The 19400-nt window shown below is 42.1% G+C and overlaps 1 protein-coding gene across 1 annotated transcript in view; it reads left to right on the top strand.

The window, feature by feature from the left end:
• The window catches only part of IL16 (interleukin 16), a 184120-nt gene extending 168553 nt beyond the window's left edge, over window positions 1–15567 (top strand). The window contains exons 17-20 of the mRNA XM_073568576.1: window positions 7664–7765; window positions 10569–10809; window positions 12023–12154; window positions 14184–15567. Of these exons, the coding sequence (XP_073424677.1) occupies window positions 7664–7765; window positions 10569–10809; window positions 12023–12154; window positions 14184–14362 (654 nt within the window). The 3' untranslated portion in view covers window positions 14363–15567. The remainder of the gene's footprint in view (window positions 1–7663; window positions 7766–10568; window positions 10810–12022; window positions 12155–14183) is intronic.
• The last annotated feature ends 3833 nt before the right edge of the window (window positions 15568–19400 follow it).

The following is a 19400-nucleotide window of genomic DNA, read 5'->3' as shown; positions in this document are numbered from 1 at the left end:
TGACTGTTAAATTTACCATCCAGCACTTTTTTTTTCTTTTTTGGACATTAATGAGGTCCACAAAGAAAGTCAGCAGGGCACGTGTTGTGCACTGCTTGTATTGAGCTCTATGCACGAGTATAGCATTCTAATTAATATTTTTTCACTAGCTAAATGTGAAAAAGCCTGCTGTATCCCACATTCTAGCTAGTTAGCTAGGTGGTTGTATTTATCAGTCAGATAGTGTAGCTAGCTAGTGTCCAGTGTGGCTGTTATATTTACCTTTCAGCATTTTTTTGGTCATTACTGAGGTCGACAGAATAAAGTCATATAATCACTTATACCAAATGTAAAAAATAAAGCCAATTTTTGACCTGCTGTTGATTTGTTCATTCTGCCTCCCAAAGATCACAGTAAGGCTCAGCTCACATTTATCCGGCATGCTGCACTGAACACTTGCATCAGGGTTTCTAGGAAAATCTCTGAAATACGTAATTCAGACAGAACCCCCAGCAAAAGATTCCCTATAATGAAGCAGATGGTGTCACCTTGGAAATTGTCTGACCTGTGATCCGTCGGTGTCGGTCTTTTTAGGCCTGCATAAAAGTTCTGTCGGACACAGTTTTGTGCACTTCAGAAAAGGACACCTCTGAATGGAGGCCAGACGGAGTCCAGAGTAAATATGCTGCCTCATTATAGTGCATGGATCCCTCGAGGTTGTCAACTGAACCATGCAATTCGGAGATTTAGATGGAAACCCTGATGTAAGTGCTCAGCGTAGAGAGCCGGAAAAATGTGATCCCAAATGGTATGTGAAATGGTCGCAGTAAAAACTTCAACTCAATCCACAAAAAAGTCAGTCCCCACTCAGGTCCAACATCTTTTAACAGAAATATAGGGCACTTCCACGTTACTGGCAGTACAAAGGTTCTGGAAAAGCAATATGGCTCCTCATCCTCCGAAAGAAATTCAGCGAATTCTCCGCTCCAAAATCCAAATGCTCCCTTTTCTTCTGAGCCCCAGAGTGCGTAAATAACATTTAAGGTCCACATGTTTGGCATTTCTGTAGCGATGAGAGGCCTTAATTTATAGGTGTGTGTCTCCAGAAACACGAGCTGGGCATAACGTTCTATGCATTATAGCATACCGGGCACTACAATGTAAGGGAACTACAGCAGCAAATTTGCAATTTTCACTCATCAACATCCACTGTTGCTTGATTCTGGAAAACACCCATGGAGTCAAATCATCACTAAATTCCCAAAAGGGTATAATTTGAAAAATGGGGTCATATTAGGAGGGTATTCTGTTCTTCTTTAAATTTCGGCAGAAATTGTGTGAAATTCACTAAGCAATACTGTAGAGCCACCTATGGGGTATTTCCACGTTCAGCAGAAATTGTGTGACATATTTTGGTGCCATTTTTACCCATTTCCCCTTCTGAAAATGTAAAATCTGGGGCTAAGGCTGGTTTCACATTTGCGTTTTTTAGCGCTGGAAAAAAACGCTAACCTGCGCATGCGTTTTTTCCCCTATATTTAACATGGGTGCGCATACCTGCGCGCTTGTAAGCGCATGTATGCGATTTTCATGCGCTGCGTTTTTTTGGGGTGTGCGATTGGATTTTCCAGACGCATCATGTTGCCTTTTTTGGCCCTGCAAAAAAGCGCATGCGCACATATGCGCACGTTTTGCGCTAAAAATGGCCATTATAGCCTATGGATGCGCATATGTGCGCACTGGCATGCTCATGTAAGCGTTTTTTTGCATATGCGTTTTTTTTTTTAACCATGGAATTTAGGGGTTTGGGTTAGAGTTAGGGTTAGTTAAGGGGGTTTAGGGTTAGGGTTAGGGTCAGGGTCAGGGTTAGGGTTGGGTTTTGGGTCAGGGTTAGGGTTAAGTATGGTTTGGTTAAGGGTTAGGGTCAGGGTTAGGGTCAGGATTAGGGTTAAGTATGGTTTTGTTAAGGGTTAGGGTCAGGGTTAGGGTTAGGGTCAGGGTTAGGGTTAGGGTCAGGGTTAGGGTCAGGGTTAGGGTTAAGTATGGTTTTGTTAAGGGTTAGGGTCAGGGTTAGGGTCAGGATTAGGGTTAAGTATGGTTTTGTTAAGGGTTAGGGTCAGGGTTAGGGTTAGGGTCAGGGTTAGGGTCAGGATTAGGGTTAAGTATGGTTTGGTTAAGGGTTAGGGTCAGGGTTAGGGTTAGGGTCAGGGTTAGGGTTAAGTATGGTTTTGTTAAGGGTTAGGGTTAGGGTTAGGGTCAGGGTTAGGGTTAGGGTCAGGGTTAGGGTTAGGGTTAGGGTCAGGGTTAGGGTTAGGGTTAGTTAGGGTTTAGGGTTTGGGTTATGGTTAAGTATGATTTGGTTAAGGGTTAGGGTCAGGGTTAGGGTTAGGGTTAGGGTCAGGGTTAGGGTTAGGGTCAGGGTTAGGGTTAGTAAAGTCATGGTTTGGGTAGTGTGAGGGGCCACCTAAAAATGTTGGAAAAAAACGCAAACGCGGTAAAAACGCACTAAAAACGCATACAAACGCTTAAAAACGCTGCGTTTTTTTCATGCATGCTCATAAAAATGCTTGAAAAAATCGCAGCAGTTGTATGCTTTTGTATGCGTTTTTTCAATGCGTTTTTTTGCGGGAAAAACGCGCTGCAAAAAAAAGCAAGTGTGAAACTAGCCTAAAACAAAATTTTTGTGGTAAAAATGTAATTATTTTTTGTTCGCTGCCCAGTGGTATAAAATTCTGTGACACACCCATTGTGTCAATATTAGTGATGAGTATACTCGTTGCTCAGGTTTTCCCGAGCATGCTCGTGTGTCCTCAGAGTATTTTGGCGTGCTCAGAGATTTAGTTTCTGTCACCATAACTGCATGATTTGCGGCTGCTGGACAGGCTGAATACATGTGAGGAATGCCACACATCATGCAGCTGCTTCGACACAAACTAAATCTCCGAGCACGCCAAAATACTCGGAGGACACCCCAGCATGCTCGTGAAAACCCGAACGAGTATACTCGCTCATCATTAGTCAATATGATCACTGCATCCTTAGATGAACTCATTGAGAGGCGTAGTTTGTAAAATTGGGTCACTTATGGGGGGTTCTACTGTTCTGACACCTTAGGGGATCTCCCATTGGGTCATAGCACCCGCAAACCAGAACAGTAAAATATGCACTAAATTATGATGCTCCTTCTCTTCTGAGTTTTTCCACAAATGTAGATCCTGCAGGGTATTGGCATACTGAGGAGAAATTGCACACCAAACTGAGAGGTCCATTTTTTCCTATTAGCTCTTATAAAAATAAAAAATGTGGGGCTAAAACAACATTTTAGCTGTAGAAATGTAATTTTTCTTTCTTCACCACCCAATAATATAAATTTCTGTGAGGCATATGTGGTGTCGACATGCTCACTGCACCCAAGGATGAATACATTGAGAGGTATAGTATGTAAAATTACATTACTTATGGGGGGTTTCTGCTGTTATAGCACCTCAGGCGCACTGGCAATGGGACATGGCACCCTCAAACCATTCCAGCAATATCTAAACTCTAATATGGCACTTCTCTTCTGAGCTTTGAACCGTGCTTCAGAAGTAGTTGTCGCCCACAAACGATCAGGTACTGGTGTACTCAAATGAAATTCAACAAATTGTATTGTCCAATTTAATTCTATTAACCTTGCGAAAATGAAAAGCAACATTTTTGCAGGAAAAATGTTTTTTTTAATTTTCACTGGTCAATGTTATAAGCACCTATGAGTTCAAAGTACTCAACACACAACTAGCTAAAATTCCTTGAAGGGTCTAGTTTCCAGAATGCCATCACTTGTGTAGGGTTTCCACCATTTAGACACATCAGGGGCTCTCCAAATCAGACATGGCCTCCACTAACGATTCCAGGCAATTTTTCGTTCAAAAAGTCAAGTGGCACTCCTTCCCTTCTGAGCCCTGCCATGCTCCAAACAGTAGTTTTTCCCCACATCTGGAGTATCGGCATACTCAGGAGCAAGTGCACAACAGATTTTATGGTGCAATTTCTCCTGTTACCTTGTGAAAATAAAAAAAAAAATTGGGGCTAAAAATATTTTGTGAGAAATGTTTATTTTTTATTTCATAGCTCATCGTTATAAACTTCTGTGAATCACCTGGGAGATCAAGGTGCTCAGCACACATCTATATACATATCTTGAGGGGTCTAGTTTCCAAATTGGGGTCACTTTTGGGGGTTTCCACTGTTTAGGCACAATTGAGGCTCTCCATATGTGACATGGCGTTCGCTCTCGATTACAGCCATTTTTGCATTCAAAAAGTCAAATGGTGCTCCTTCTGAGCCCTGCTATACATCCAAACAGTGGTTTTTCCCCACATATGAGGTATTGGCATACTCAGAAGAAATTACTCAGGAGTCCATTTTCTCTCATTACCCTTGTAAAATTAAAACATTTGGGACTAAAGTAAAATTTTTGTGGTAAAAAATGTAAAAAAAAATGTTTTTTCCTTCCACATTGCATTAATGTGAAGCACCTGCAGGGTTAATAAACTTCTTGAATGTGGTTTTGAGGACTTTGAGGGGTGAAGTCTTTAGAATGCTGTCAGTTTTGGGTATTTTCTGTCATATGGGCCCCCCAAAGTCATCAAATATGATGTGGTCCCTAAAAAATGGTTTTGCAAATTGTGTTGGAATAATGAGAAATCACTGGTCAGCTTTCAACCTTTTAACTTCCTAAGAAAAAAATATGTTTCAAAAATGTTCCTAATGTAAAGAAGATATCTGGAAAATGTTATTTATTAACCATTTTGTGTGACATACCATATCTCTCATAATTAAAGTTTTTTTTCACAAATAAACACGTCATATTGAAGAAATTTCACCACTATCATGAAGTACAATATGTCACGAGAAAACAAATCAGAATAACTAGGATCCCTTAAAGCATTCCAGAGTTATTGCCTCATGAAGTGACACTGGTCAGAATTGTAAAATTTGGCTTGGTCATCAAAGTAAAACAGGCTTGGGGGTGAAGGGATACAGACATAGGTTCAGAATGCAAGACATACTGATAATGATTAGAAGAATATTCAGAATTGAGAGTCCTCAGTGGTTGATACCTTTTAATAGCTAACTGAGCTAACTGAAAAGATGGTAACACATTGCAAGCTTTCCAGACTACTCAGGTCTCTTCATCAGGCATTGACTAATACAAAATCTGAAGAATCAACCACTGAGGACTCTCAATTCTGAATATTCTATCTACTTTCTAACATGGTACAAAGATATACATCTTTCCTGTATGATAATGATTAGTGTCACCAGATGACTGTATTTGGAGCCTGATAGTGTTTGCCTGTGATTGACATACATCCAAAATCTTCATAAGCTGAATTTTATTACCATACACTTATAACCAATATATTCCCCAATATATTACAAGTTACAACATTCATTAAAGGGGAGATTATAAGAAGTGGTAGATAAGTATATGAGGAATGTATAATATAAGAGACTACTAGGTATACTGTGAATTTGAGCAACAATAAATCTAGCTAGAGAGGTAGACTGTGTATGGGTGGATTCATACAACTGTGTAGAAGCCATATCCCATACAATTAACCAACCAGATTGTTACGGATCTGCAACACAGGACTAGAGTAGAAGGGGAAAACTGACCTTGCAGTATGACTAGGCTGATACCCTACGATGGAGTGGGCGACCCATTCCTTGCGAATAGACCCACCGACGATCCTAGGTTAATCTCAAGCGAAGACCTATAGATAGGGGGAGGGGGGTCCCTAAAAGATCTAAGCACTGGGCACAAAAATGGGTCACCTACTAGTAGAAAACACAGAGACGGCTGCAGAAACCAACGGAATACAGAAACAAAGACTAACAGAACCAGAGGTCCCAGCACTGCACCAATTACACACACAGAAGGCAAGGCAAAGCACCAAGCCAGAACTCTAGCAAATTAATACTGTTGTCCAGCAAGGACTGGGAGGCAGGTGCTGGGCAATAAAGAGTGATACCATCACCTGATCCAAGACAAACCCAGCACCAGAGGAAAAAGATCAACAGCCAGAACACCACAAAAATGGTGGATAGTCACAAACTAAACAGATTCTAAAACAGATAAGTGATGGAAAACACACCAGGTCAATGAAACAATCCCTAATCCCTGCTCCCGTATACCTGCCTAACCATGGGGTTGTAAGTCTATGGATAAAATAGCGCCACCGCTCCTGTCATCTCTTAAGGATTATTTAATAAAACTAGTGCATTTTCCATCACTTACCTATACACTTGGTTTGGTAATTTTGTTTGTCTGGGTTTATAAGCGGTTGTATGAATCCATACATACATAGCCTACAATTCTAGCTGGATGTATTGTCGCCCACATATATACCTGTGGAGACACAGCATTGTATCTTAATTAACCAGATGACTATTTTTATCAAAACAAGAACAATAGACTGATATCTGTATGTTGACTTTTGAAATTATGTGTTGGTCAAGAAAACAGACTTTTGCTTGTGTAAGTCTGTAATATTGACATTTCATATAACATATTGCGCTCTTATCCTTGATGACTAGTGATGTTTACTGATATGCTAATTATGCATTGTGTATGCCAGATAGTTTGGTGAGTTCAAAAATAGAGGAAAAACTTTGCAAATAGGATAAAAAATAAAGTAATGCTACTTGATCTCATCTCCATTCTTACCCTTTATGTCAATACTGAATGAAGGACACTTGTTAAGTATAAAAAGAGGTTAAATGCCTCTATAGAGACAGAGAGAAAGAGACAGGCAGAGATTCTGCAAAGACATCCAAATATCCAGGGACTCTACAGGACTGCAGCCAATACATCATGGCTCCATCATGAGGGACACGGATCTATCATTCTCCATCAAACAACCTAGGGGACATCAGCTTAGGTTGGAAGAATACAGATCTGCTCCATTGACCATCGCTGAACCGTGGATTCATTTGGAGAAAGCCAGGACTGAGACCCACTGTTCACCTGGCTGCATGAAGATGTTCGGAGAAGCCAGGTTATGACCCTCAGGTCAACTGGCCTTGTACCTGAATGGACTGTCATCTTCCTAAGCTTGTCGTTACCTCCTCTCTGTGTGCCACAGGTGGGGTAGTCGACCCTGGGAGCTCTGAAGTAACAGCTGACATTATCCCAGCGAGTAAGTGGAAGGGTGAGACCCTGTAAGGTGCACCATCTTGGGATATTTTGCTGAGACTGTTCTATGTGTTATCTGTCTGTTTGGTGGTTCAATAAAGCATTGCCGCAGTGTTTTACCCTCACCCTGTGTGGTCTGAGTAGTTTTATGCCCAAGATAAAAGGAAAGCGGGCGTTCGGTGTCACGATTCCTGGTCCATGCGGTTTCGGCTAGCATACCTGGACACCCGCGGACCCCTGTGTCTCCACAATACCTAAGTGTCTCTAACATTATAACTATTTTGTATACAAATAGTTACATTATGTTGTCTCACCCTTTTTTAATTTCTTAACTTGCTATATATGTAATGGGGAATATATTGGTTTTAAGTGTTTGCTAATAAAATTCAAAATTTTAGGGAGGTTATTTTTTAAGAGAATTTAAGTCTACATTTGTGTTCTGGCATGGTATCTGCCCCAATAATTAAATGTGAAATCTTATGTCTGTTTTTTTCTCCATTATAGCAATTTGATGACATCCATGTGGTGGTTCTCCACAAGGAGGAAGGCACTGGTCTAGGCTTCAGTCTTGCTGGAGGAAATGATCTAGAAAATAAGGAAATCACAGTATGTAATTATATAAATGTTCAAGAGTTTTTCCAGGCATTATTTTTTAATATTCAGTATGTAGCAGCCACTGCCAGGTACTGAAGATCAGCTTCTATTCTCATGAACTTGAGTGGTTGTGTAGTTCTTGTCAGTGACGACTATACATTGAATGGAGCTGTGCAGTTCGTTGATATTAATGACTAGCTGAAGAGCCCGGTGCTGCCCAGGCATAGTAACTAACTACTGTTAGTTATAACAAATTATAATGATTATATCTATATATATAAAGCTGAGTGTAGAGCCTCGCCCACTCCGCATAGCCACATTCACATCCCGTCAGCCAGAGCCACCGGACTACTACCCCTAATATCCCACACCATCCCATCAGCCAGAGCCACCGAACTACTACCCCCAATATCCCACATCGTCCCATCAGCCAGAGCCACCGGACTACTAACCCTAATATTCCACATCATTCCGTCAGAGGCACCGGACTACTACCCCTAATATCCCACATCATCCCGTCAGCCAGAGCCACCAAACTACTACCCGTAATATCCCACATCATCCCGTCAGCCAGGGCCACCAGACAACTACCACTAACATCTCACATCATCCCGTCACAGACGCCGTACTACTCCCCCTAATGTCCCACATCCCGTCACAGACGTCGTACTACTCCCCCGAATATCCCACATCATCCCGTCAGCCAGAGCCACCGAACTACTACCACTAATATCCCACATCATCCAGTCAGCCAGAGCCACCGGACTACTACCACTAATATCCCACATCATCCCGTCAGCCAGAGCCACCGGACTACTCCCCCTAATATCCCACATCATCCCGTCAGCCAAAGCTACCAGACTACTACCCCTAATATCCCACATCATTCCGTCAGCCAGAGCCACTGGACTACTACCCCTAATATCCCACATCATCTCATCAGCCAGAGCCACCAGACTACTACCCCTATTATCCCACATCATCATGCCAGCCAGGGGTCAGGACCAGAGCGCTGAGTGGAACGGTCCTAACTTCCATACCGAGGATCCCTTTGAGAGGCCTGGGGTCAGAACCAGAGCGCTGAGTGGATTTGTCCTGACTTCCATACCAATGATCCCTTTAATGGAAGCCTGGGGTGAGAATCAGAGCGCTGAGGGATTTACTCTAACTTCCATACTGGAGATTCCTTAAAGAGAGTCCTGGGGTCAGTACCAAAGCGCAGAGTGGATTTGCCCTCACTTCCATACCAGGGATCCCTTTAAGAGAGACTGCGATCAGAATCAGAGCGTTGAGGGATTTGCCCTAATTTCCATACAGGAGATCAATTTAGGAGGACCCGTAGAAGCGAGTAATCGCGAAACGGCCGTTATTCGGCTCCTTCCTCCCCTAGCATTATTCTAGCGTCCTGAATGTCCACACATCTGTTGATGGAATTTATGTGAAATAAAGACGCACAGTTTTTCAGCTATATTGGTGAGTGCCGCATATTTCTTCTTTATTCATATCACATTGAAATATTCATGTTTTTTCATGCAAGCACCTCCATTTTTTGACTGAAATATATGCCGCAATACTTCAGACAAATAGCTCAGTCTGGTAATGTGGTGATTTGTGTGCCCTAGTTTGCCGTTCATCTGTTTGCTCTTTGCTGGGATCCCTTTAAGAGAGCCTGGGGTGAGAACCAAAGTGCTGGATGGATTTGCCCTGACTTCCATACCGGAGATCCCTTTAAGAAAGGCCTGGGGTCAGTACCATAGCGCAGAGTGGATTTGCCCTAACTTCCATACCAATGATCCCTTTAAGAGACCCTGGGGTCAGAATCACAGAGCTGTGTGGAAAGGTCCTAAGTTCCATACCAGAGATCCCTTTAAGAGAGGCCTGGCGTCAAAACCAAAGCCCTGGATGGATTTGCTCTGACTTCCATACCAATGATCCCTTTAAGAGGGAAGATGTGCCTACAGGATGGAGGATGTGTGATGGGGATATGGGCAGGAAGGGGGGGATTCATTCCTGTCATGTGCTCTCTGCTCCTTTCAGGGGGGGCAGACAATGGCTGGGAGCTTATGTTCCCGAAGATGCTTGATTTCTCCCACCATGTCAGTGTCTGCTGAGGTGTTGTCAAGTGGGAAAACTTGCTCATAGCATCCAATCACAGCTCAGCTACTTTTAACCAGCTCTGGGGAAATGAGAGATGCTTAGTGATTGGTTGCAAGGAAAACTGTTGGTCATAGCAACCAATCACAGCTCAGCTTCTTTTGAACAGCTCTGGTAAAATGAAAGATGCTTCGTGATTGGTTGGTGATACACACATATATACATTCAGTTTTATTTATATAGATGTTAAATTTTTAGTCCTGGCCTTATATGTCCATCAGCAGAAGGCTATAGACTTAGTCTACTTCTGCTTATAGATCTGCAGGCATTTCTAGGTGCCTTCAATGCAATTGCTTGAGATGGCTAAAACAGGCTATTATTGGACCATTTAACTCATGGTTTTACTGTATATATACTGCTCAAAAAAAATAAAGGGAACACAAACAGCCTGTTGCAAATGGAATAGTGTTCCCTTTATTTTTTTGAGCAGTATATATTGGTCTTGGGCCTGTCATCAGATCCCAATTCACGAAGGTGTCAATAAACATTTCTTCTGCTTCTATTGTGGTTCGGCATGTGATTGCCAGTTCTGACAGCCATATTGCTTAACTTGAAAGAATAACTGTCTATTTTTGGCCATGTAGTTCACTTTAACATGTCTTATATTTGACCTACAGAATTTTTGAGTCTTTCATGAAAGAGAACATTTTACCTGTTGCAGGTTCACCGAGTTTTCCATGATGGACTCACTGCTCAAGAGGGTACAATACAAAAAGGAGATAAAGTATTGTCCATCAACGGGAAATCACTTAAAGGAGTCAGCCATAATGATGCTACTGGAATTCTGCGCCAGGCCCGTCACGCCAGACAGGCAGTCATTGTAATAAAGAAAGAAAATGATGGCGTGCAGACCATGGACACGTCTGATTTCTTTGGTGTCTCTAATGACTCAATGCTATCTGGTGAGTAAAGAGCGAACCTTGACCTTACACCAAAATGAATGGATTACTTTCCTTATGAAGGAATGAAGCAATGAATGTGAGCAGATGCCCTGGTCAAGATTTCTCTCTAAGACAAGCTATGGCAATGGTGGCAAAGCTATATTACTACTGGTACTATTATTTATTTTACTCATCTATATAGCGCCATTAATTCCACAGCGCATACAGACATTATTGGCACTGTCTCCGATGGGGCTCACAATATAAATTCCCTATCAGTATGTCTTTGTCAGGTGTTCGGCCCCTTCTCCCCACTCCACTAGGTGGACAGGTCTCTCCTTATGTGTGGATAAAGGGATGGACCTGTCAGTTTGGGGAGAGCGTGGCGGGGAGAAGCTACTGGGGACCTGCTTGGACTAGTGGTACTTGTAGAGTGGATTTACTCATAGGTTCCCTTTAATAATATTTGTTATTTTTTTGCAAGGTGTTTGTCACAGTATGAGTCTACATGTGGCCACCAAGTGGTTGTCCTGTAGAATACAGCCTGCTGAGAGTTGCTATCCATTTGCTTTAATGTATTGGGATCTAATGGGTAACGTTTCTCCTTGTGGAGTGTGACAAAACAAGTCTGGCATGTTGGAGTGAAGGGACTTAAAAGCCATATATGCTCCTCTGGGAAATATGCAAATTGTCTTCTTAGAGAGGAAGAGAACTGGAACTCTAGTGTCACCGATCGGAAGCAGCAGTCTTACAAGTCAATATCGACCCTGTAACAAGCCTTGCAATGATGTGGAATTAAAAGGCAAACCCAAATCTCAATTTTTAAAACACATGTTTCAGAGTGTTACCCCTTATCAGTGCAAAGCATGATTTGGCTAGGTGAGAGGCTCTGGACTGGTGTCTAAGGTGTAATGCTTGTCCTTGTGGAGAGTGACATGTCAAGCCTGGTATGTCAGAGGGAGAAGACTTAAAAGCCATGCATGTTCCTCTGGGAAATTTATCCTAAGTTATAATGCAAAGCTCACTGAGGTGTCAATATTGATTTTTAGGATCGCTGTTCCCAATAGGCGGCGCTAGATCTAGTTCTAGTCCTCTTCCATTAATGTATTGAAATTGTATTGTGAGAATTGGATTCTTTCACTAAATTTGCTTTAAGGTAACGGTGGATGCGGCTGTGCAAGCCTGTGTGCTAGTTTTTTGTATTCATTATAGATTGTCTCCTTGGTTCTGACAGATTCTGAAAGTGCGGGATCTACAATGACTGTTACACTTGAGAAGCATTTGACTGGTTTAGGATTCAGCTTAGAAGGAGGAAAGGGCTCCATTAATGGAGACAAGCCTATTGTCATTAACAGGATATTTAAAGGTGAGCAGCATATCTCATTATCTTTATTAATGCCTGATATTTCTACAGTATAAGTAGAAGTAGGAAGAAGAGGGCGTTTAACCCCATTTTTACCATGAAAATGAAAAAAAAAAAAAAAGGTTGCTTTAATGATTACAATATAAACCTATTCAGTTTGCTTTAAAAATGTGTCATTCTACCTGTAAGCTCTACAACTTTATATACAGACATTTGCTCAGAACAACCACTAGAGGGCAGCTGTACTCTTAGAAAAGAAATACAGTTGTGAGTTTGGTTACCCAGGTCTATAACTCTGATCTTTATCTCAATATTGTTTTCACTGCCCTTGTATTAGTCATGTAGATAAGGAATGAGAATTCATTAAGCTTTTCATTTGTTGTAACACACATTGCATTTCTTTGAGTGTAAGGAAAATTTTAGTTTCCTCTGTAAAAGTCCAAGTTCCTCACCCGTGACCTCAAAATAGACAATTCTCTCACTGCTTGCTGAATTAAGCTTTTTTACTTTTCATATTTGTGTGCCCATCTCACAAACCAACTGTAGATATTTTATTTATTATGTTTGTTCCCATTGCTGTAACCATTTATTACAAGTATGGCCGTAAAATCCACCTCTTTTATGTGGACCGTCTGACTACTGTATGTATATAAGGGTGTTCCATGTATCCCTCCAACATGACATTTACTTACATAGTATGGCACCACCTCCACCTTATGTTCAAAGTAACAAAGGAAATGGCAATGTGCACATGATCCACCTAAAGAACTGAGCATAGGTGGACACTACTCCTTCACTACTCTACTGTCTTACTCTGGATCACATATTAGCTATGTGCAAAAATAACGAGGAACTTTAAATGATTACAACTGCATTGGTTGAACTCGACTCCAATCAGGTCTATGGCACACAGTGCTTCAGGGCTGAGGGATGTATGAGTGCTGAAGCCCACTTTCTTAGTCTTTAGACGCTAGGTTTTGTACACCAGTCTGATTGTGTCTTTCAGTTGTTGTGATCTAGCATATAAAATGTGCTCCAGTACATGTCTGTTTGTATTTACACCACCTCTGTGTAGTAAAATATGAATTTGTTGTCCATGCTCGACCTCAGCCCCTTCTCTGCTATGCTCTGCCCACTTGTCAAAAAGTTGGTGAAGCTGGTCAGTGATGGACAGACCAGCCTAACTCCATCGAGTTCAGCCTAACATTTAAAAAAAAAGTTTGGGGCGCTACCAAAACGGTACCCGAACCTGGATCCTATTGAAAAGTTCCCACATACAGTTAGGTCCATATATACAGTATTTGGACAGACATTTTTTCTAATTTTGGTTCTAGACATTACCACAATGAATTTTATACAAAACATTTCAGATGCAGTTGAAGTTTAGACTTTCAGCTTTCATTTGAGGGTATCCACATTAAAATTGGATGAAGGGTTTGGGAGTTTCAGCTCCGTAACATGTGCCACCCTGTTTTTAAAAATGGGAATTTGTAGTTAAAACTCCGCTTTATTCATATATAAAGCCACTGTGAATTGAAGACATCTCTCTCCTGGAATTTATCCCGGCGGCGGCGCGGAGTTTTAACTACAAATTCCCATTGAATGTATAAACTATAGCATGGACTTCCTGGAGGAGTCCGTGTTCGGGGTCCTTGCACAAATTCGAAAAATTTGGTTTTGCAACATTTCAAACTGTTAGGTGCCGGATTTCTGGTTTATCAGTTTCATAAATGGACACCTTTTTTCCCTGCTTTGTCGTAGAGCGGCAGCAGTCTGATTTCACCTATTCATTTTACATGCAGTGCCACAATGCTGGAAAAGAGGTTAGGTTACCTGTAGAATTGTGATAGTTCCACATAGACTACATGCCTAAAACATGACGTCTGAAGTTTAACTGATGCAATGTTACATATTGCTCTTGACTTGGTATTGAAATAGTAATATCCCTTTCTGGAACCACCGATCAGCCAGTGGGTTATGAATTTGTAACATGGACCTTGACATTTAAACCATCAGATGTTTGCTTTTCTAGGTGTGTCAGACAAGAATGAAGCTGTTCAGACAGGAGATGAATTACTGCAGCTGGGGAATATCAACCTACAAGGTCTCACTCGGTTCGAAGCATGGACTGCCATCAAAATGCTGCCCATTGGGCCTGTACTCGCTGTTATCAGGCGATCTACCACCACTGTCTGTATGAGCAATCAATGAAGATAGCTGCACAATGAGGAAAACTGTTTATAGCCAATAGCACAACTGCATCCATTCTTGTCAAGGTGTTTACGTAATTGAAGGTTAATTGTAATATGGGGAAATGAAGGCAGATTTATCTTCAGTTCTAAATAGGCCTAGTAGGGCCCCATCACACATAGCGACTCACCAGCGATCCCGACAACTATATCAACTTTTCATGATCGCTGGTGAGCTGTCAAACAGAAAGCTTCACCAGCGATCAGCACCAGCGACGCCGAGCACGCGGCGTCGCCATGTACTTTAGTTACCAGCGCGCTGGTGCAGGGAGCTGGTAACTAAGGTACACATCGGGTTTCTAAGCGGCGTGCGTCACTTAGAAACCCGATGTGTACCTTGGTTACCAGCTCCCTGCATCAGCGCGCTGGTAACTAAGGTACACATCGGGTTTCTAAGCACCGCACGATGCTTAGAAACCCTGCGTTTACCATAGTTACCAGCACGCTGATCCCTGGTCTCCCCTGTCACACGCAGCGATGCATGCTGGCCAGCAGACCAGCGATCAAAAAAATGTCCTGGCTATTCCAGGACGATCAGCGATAACCGGCAGGGGGGCTGGTCTCTGGTCAGTGTCACACACAACGATCTCGCTGGTGAGATCACTGTTGCGTCACAAAACTTGATCGCTATGTGTGACGGGGGTTTTAGTCATATAATGGTATATTTACTTTCAAGTACCAAATACATTTAGCAACTTATTAAAAACCCCACAAATATTGGCCCCTTTGCTCCTAAACTGTACCTATAGTTTATAAGGGGCAAGAAATGGGCCAACTTTTGCAACCACAGATAACTGCACTAAAATGTTATTTTCTTTGCAAATATGCATTGGGTTTAAGTTATACAGAGGTGCTGCTCCAGGCTAAAATGGGTATTGCCAGCTAACTATGTGATGATGGTGAGTGCACGGAGTTTATACATACAGTAGAACAAGTCTCACTATCCCTTCTATTGTCACTATGATAGCACTATTTCTTGGCTTTAAAAATGGCCAGTAACTGTAACAGCCTTTTAGATTTGTAATATGCCGCCCGATTCACTTTAAGTAAATGGTATGATACGATTTTGTATGTATAAGGTTTAAGTTGAGTATTATGAGATTTACATCTTTGGTACTAATAGATACAGTCCTTCAGACTCTACCTTTAATAAACCCACTAAAAACATGCTTTTTATTATTAAACTACAACCTATAGTACCTTTAGGCTATGTGCACACGTAAGGAATTTCCGCGGCAATTCCACAACTCCCTGCCGCGGGAAATTCGCATGCGAAATTCCTGCGAAATACTAGCATTTTGCAAGCGTTATTAGCGTGCAGAATGCTAGTGTTTTCCAAGCGATCTGTAGCATCGCTTCAAAAACTGATTGGCATAGTGCTTGACAAGTGTGACCAACTTCTTACTATTGATGCTGCCTATGCAGCATCATTAGTAAAAGATAGGATCTAAAAAAATAATAAAAAAAAAAAATTTTTTTGTTATTCTCACCTTCCGACGGCCCCTGATCTGCTCTACGGCGCTCCCGGCATCTTCCGGTCCCAGTAATGCTTTGCGCAAAGGACCCGAGATGACTTCACGCTCGTAAGAGCGCGACATCATCGTGGTCATTCGCACAAAGCATTATAGGGACCGGAAGATGCCGGGAGCGTGGTGAGAGGCGAGAAGGACTCGGGAGCCGTCAGAAGGTGAGAATAACAATATTTTTTATTTTTATTCTATTTTTTACAGGATTATGGTACCCAGGGCATGGAGGACAGTCTCCTCTCCTCCAGACCCCGGGTACCATCCGCACATGAAGCGCTCACTTCACGCATGGTGGGCATAGCCACATGGGTAAAATGAGCATTTCATGCAATCCTATGGGTGCGGAATCCCCGCGATTTCGCAAAAAGAATGAGCATGCTGTGAAAAAATCCGCAGCATGGGCACAGAATTGCGGAATCCCATAGGATTGCATGGGATGTGTTTTTGCTGTGATTCCACGCGTAAAAAAGCAGCGAAAACGCAAAATAATGCTACATGAGCACACAGCCTTAAAAAAAAGTATTCATACCCTGTACATTTTTATACTTTTTTTTATGTTACACCAACAAACTTATAAATATTTTTTTGGGTGGGATTTTATCTGATGTACCAACACTAACTAGAAAATATTTGTGAAGTGTAACAGTAAATATATATGGGTTTCTAAATATTTAAAAAAATTTCAAATCTTAAAATTGTGACATGCATTTGTACTCAGCCCCGGAGTCAACACTTTGTAGGACCACCTTTTGCTGCAATTAATAATGCAAGTCTTTTGGGGTATGTCTCTAACAGCTTTTTAGATCTAGACGCTGACATTTTTGCCCATTCTTCTTTGCAAACTATCACTAGCTCAGTGAGATTGGAGGTGTTTTTAAGGTGATGTGCAGTGTTAGTTTTCCACCAGTGTTTTACATTTTGCCCAAAAAGTTGTACTTTGGTTTCATCTGACCAGAGCACCTTCTTCCAGATGCTAGCTGTATCCCCTGCATGGCTTTTTGCAAACTTTTTATGAGACTTCTTATGGCTTGCTTTCAAAAATGGCTTTCTTCTTGCCAGATTTGTATACTATACAACTAAGGACATAGTCAGACGGCTGTATAACACAGACGACGGTCGCATTGCAATGCCTGGACTGGCCGTCTGCTCTACTGAGCCGAGCGTGATAGCTGAATAAAAGTATATGCTGTCACATTTGGTCAGGAGAGCAGCTGGACAGTCCTTGCATTGCGATGTGACCATCTGTGTTGTACGGCCGTCTGTCTGCGCCCTAATAGTTGTCCTATGGACAGATTCTCCCACCTGAGCTAGGGATCTCTGCAGCTCCTCCTGAGTGACCATGGGCCTCTTGGCTGCTTCTCTAATTAGTGCTCTCCCTGCTTGGAATGCCAGTTTAGGTGTACAGCCATGTCTTGGTAGGTTTCCAGTTGAGCCATATTTCTTCCATTTTTTGATGGACTTAACAGTGCTCAGTTAGACGTTCAGAGCATGTGTTATTGTTTTTATAACCTAACTAGCTGAAGAGCCCGGCACTGCCCGGGCATAGTAACTACTGTAACTGTGGTTAGTTACAGCAAATTATAATTATCCTCCATCCCATAGTCCCGTGCCCATATACCCATCATACATATCCATGATCCCATAGGCCCATGCCCATATACCCATCATACATATTCTCCATCCCATAGTCCCATGCCCATATACCCATCACACATCCTCCATCCCATAGTCCCATGCCCATATACCCATCATACATATTCGCCATCCCATAGTCGAGTTCCCATATACCCATCACACATCCTTTATCCCATAGTCCCGTGCCCATATACCCATCATACATAACCACCATTCCATAGTCCCGTGCCCATATACCCGTCATACATATCCTCCATCCCATAGTCCAGTGCCCATATACCCATCACACATCCTCCATCCTATAGTCCCGTGCCCATATACCCATCATACATATCCTCCATCCCATAGTCCAGTGCCCATATACCGATCACACATCCTCCATCCCATAGTCAACCATTATGACATCATAATGAGCGGCGGGACTTGCAACCTATGACGACAGCGTCGCCATGGCAACCATTATGACATCATAATGAGGGGCGGGACTTGACACGCACACAATTTTTCCCCATTTTATAGATAGGGGCAAAATTGGTGAATTGGAATGCGCGGGGTTAAAATTTCGCCTCACAACATAGCCTAGGACACTCTCAGGGTCCAGACGTGTGACTGTGCCAAATTTTGTGGCTGTAGCTGCGACGTGCGGATGCCAATCCCGGACATACACACACTTGAGCTTTATACAGTCATATGTTAAAGTTTGGGCACCCCTATTAATGTTAACCTTTTTTCTTTATAACAATTTTGGTTTCTGCAACAGCTATTTCAGTTTCATATATCTAATAACTGATGGACTCAGTTATATTTCTGGATTCAAATGAGGTTTATTGTACTAACAGAAAATGTGCAATCTGCATTTAAACAAAATTTGACCGGTGCAAAAGTATGGGCACCCTTATCATTTTCTTGATTTGAACACTCCTAACTACTTTTTACTGACTTCCTGAAGCACTAAATTGGTTTTGTAACCTCATTGAGCTTTGAACTTCATAGTATCAAATCATGAGAAAAGGTATTTAAGGTGGCCACTTGCAAGTAGTTCTCCTATTTGAGTCTCCTATGAAGAGTGGCATCATGGGCTCCTCAAAACAACTCTCAAATGATCTGAAAACAAAGATTATTCAACATAGCTTTTCAGGGGAAGGATACAAAAAGTTGTCTCAGAGATTTAACCTGTCAGTTTCCACTGTGAGGAACATAATAAGGAAATGGAAGAACACAGGTACAGTTCTTGTTAAGCCCAGAAGTGGCAGGCCAAGAAAAATATCCGAAAGGCAGAGAAGAAGAATGGTGAGAACAGTCAAGGACAATCCACAGACCACCTCCAAAGACCGGCAGCATCATCTTGCTGCAGATGGTGTCACTGTGCATCGGTCAACAATACAGCGCACTTTGCACAAGGAGAAGCTGTATGGGAGAGTGATGCGAAAGAAGCCGTTTCTGCAAGCACACCACAAACAGTCGCCCGAGGTATGCAAAAGCACATTTGGACAAGCCAGTTACATTTTGGAAGAAGGTCCTGTGGACTGATGAAATAAAGATTGAGTTGTTTGGTCATACAAAAAGGCGTTATGCATGGAGGCTAAAAAACACAGCATTCCAAGAAAAACACTTGCTACCCACAGTAAAATTTGGTGGAGGTTCCATCATGCTTTGGGGCTGTGTGGCCAATGCCGGCACCGGGAATCTTGTAAAAGTTGAGGGTCGCATGGATTCAACTCAGTATCAGCAGATTCTTGACAATAATGTGCAAGAATCAGTGACGAAGTTGAAGTTACGCAGGGGATGGATAATTCAGCAAGACAATGATCCAAACCACCGCTCCAAATCTACTCAGGC

This window comes from Dendrobates tinctorius, unplaced genomic scaffold (genome assembly GCF_039654945.1).
Source record: "Dendrobates tinctorius isolate UK_male_01 unplaced genomic scaffold, ASM3965494v1 ptg000022l, whole genome shotgun sequence".
NCBI lineage: Eukaryota > Metazoa > Chordata > Amphibia > Anura > Dendrobatidae > Dendrobates > Dendrobates tinctorius.
This window is presented reverse-complemented; position numbering and strand designations above follow the sequence as displayed.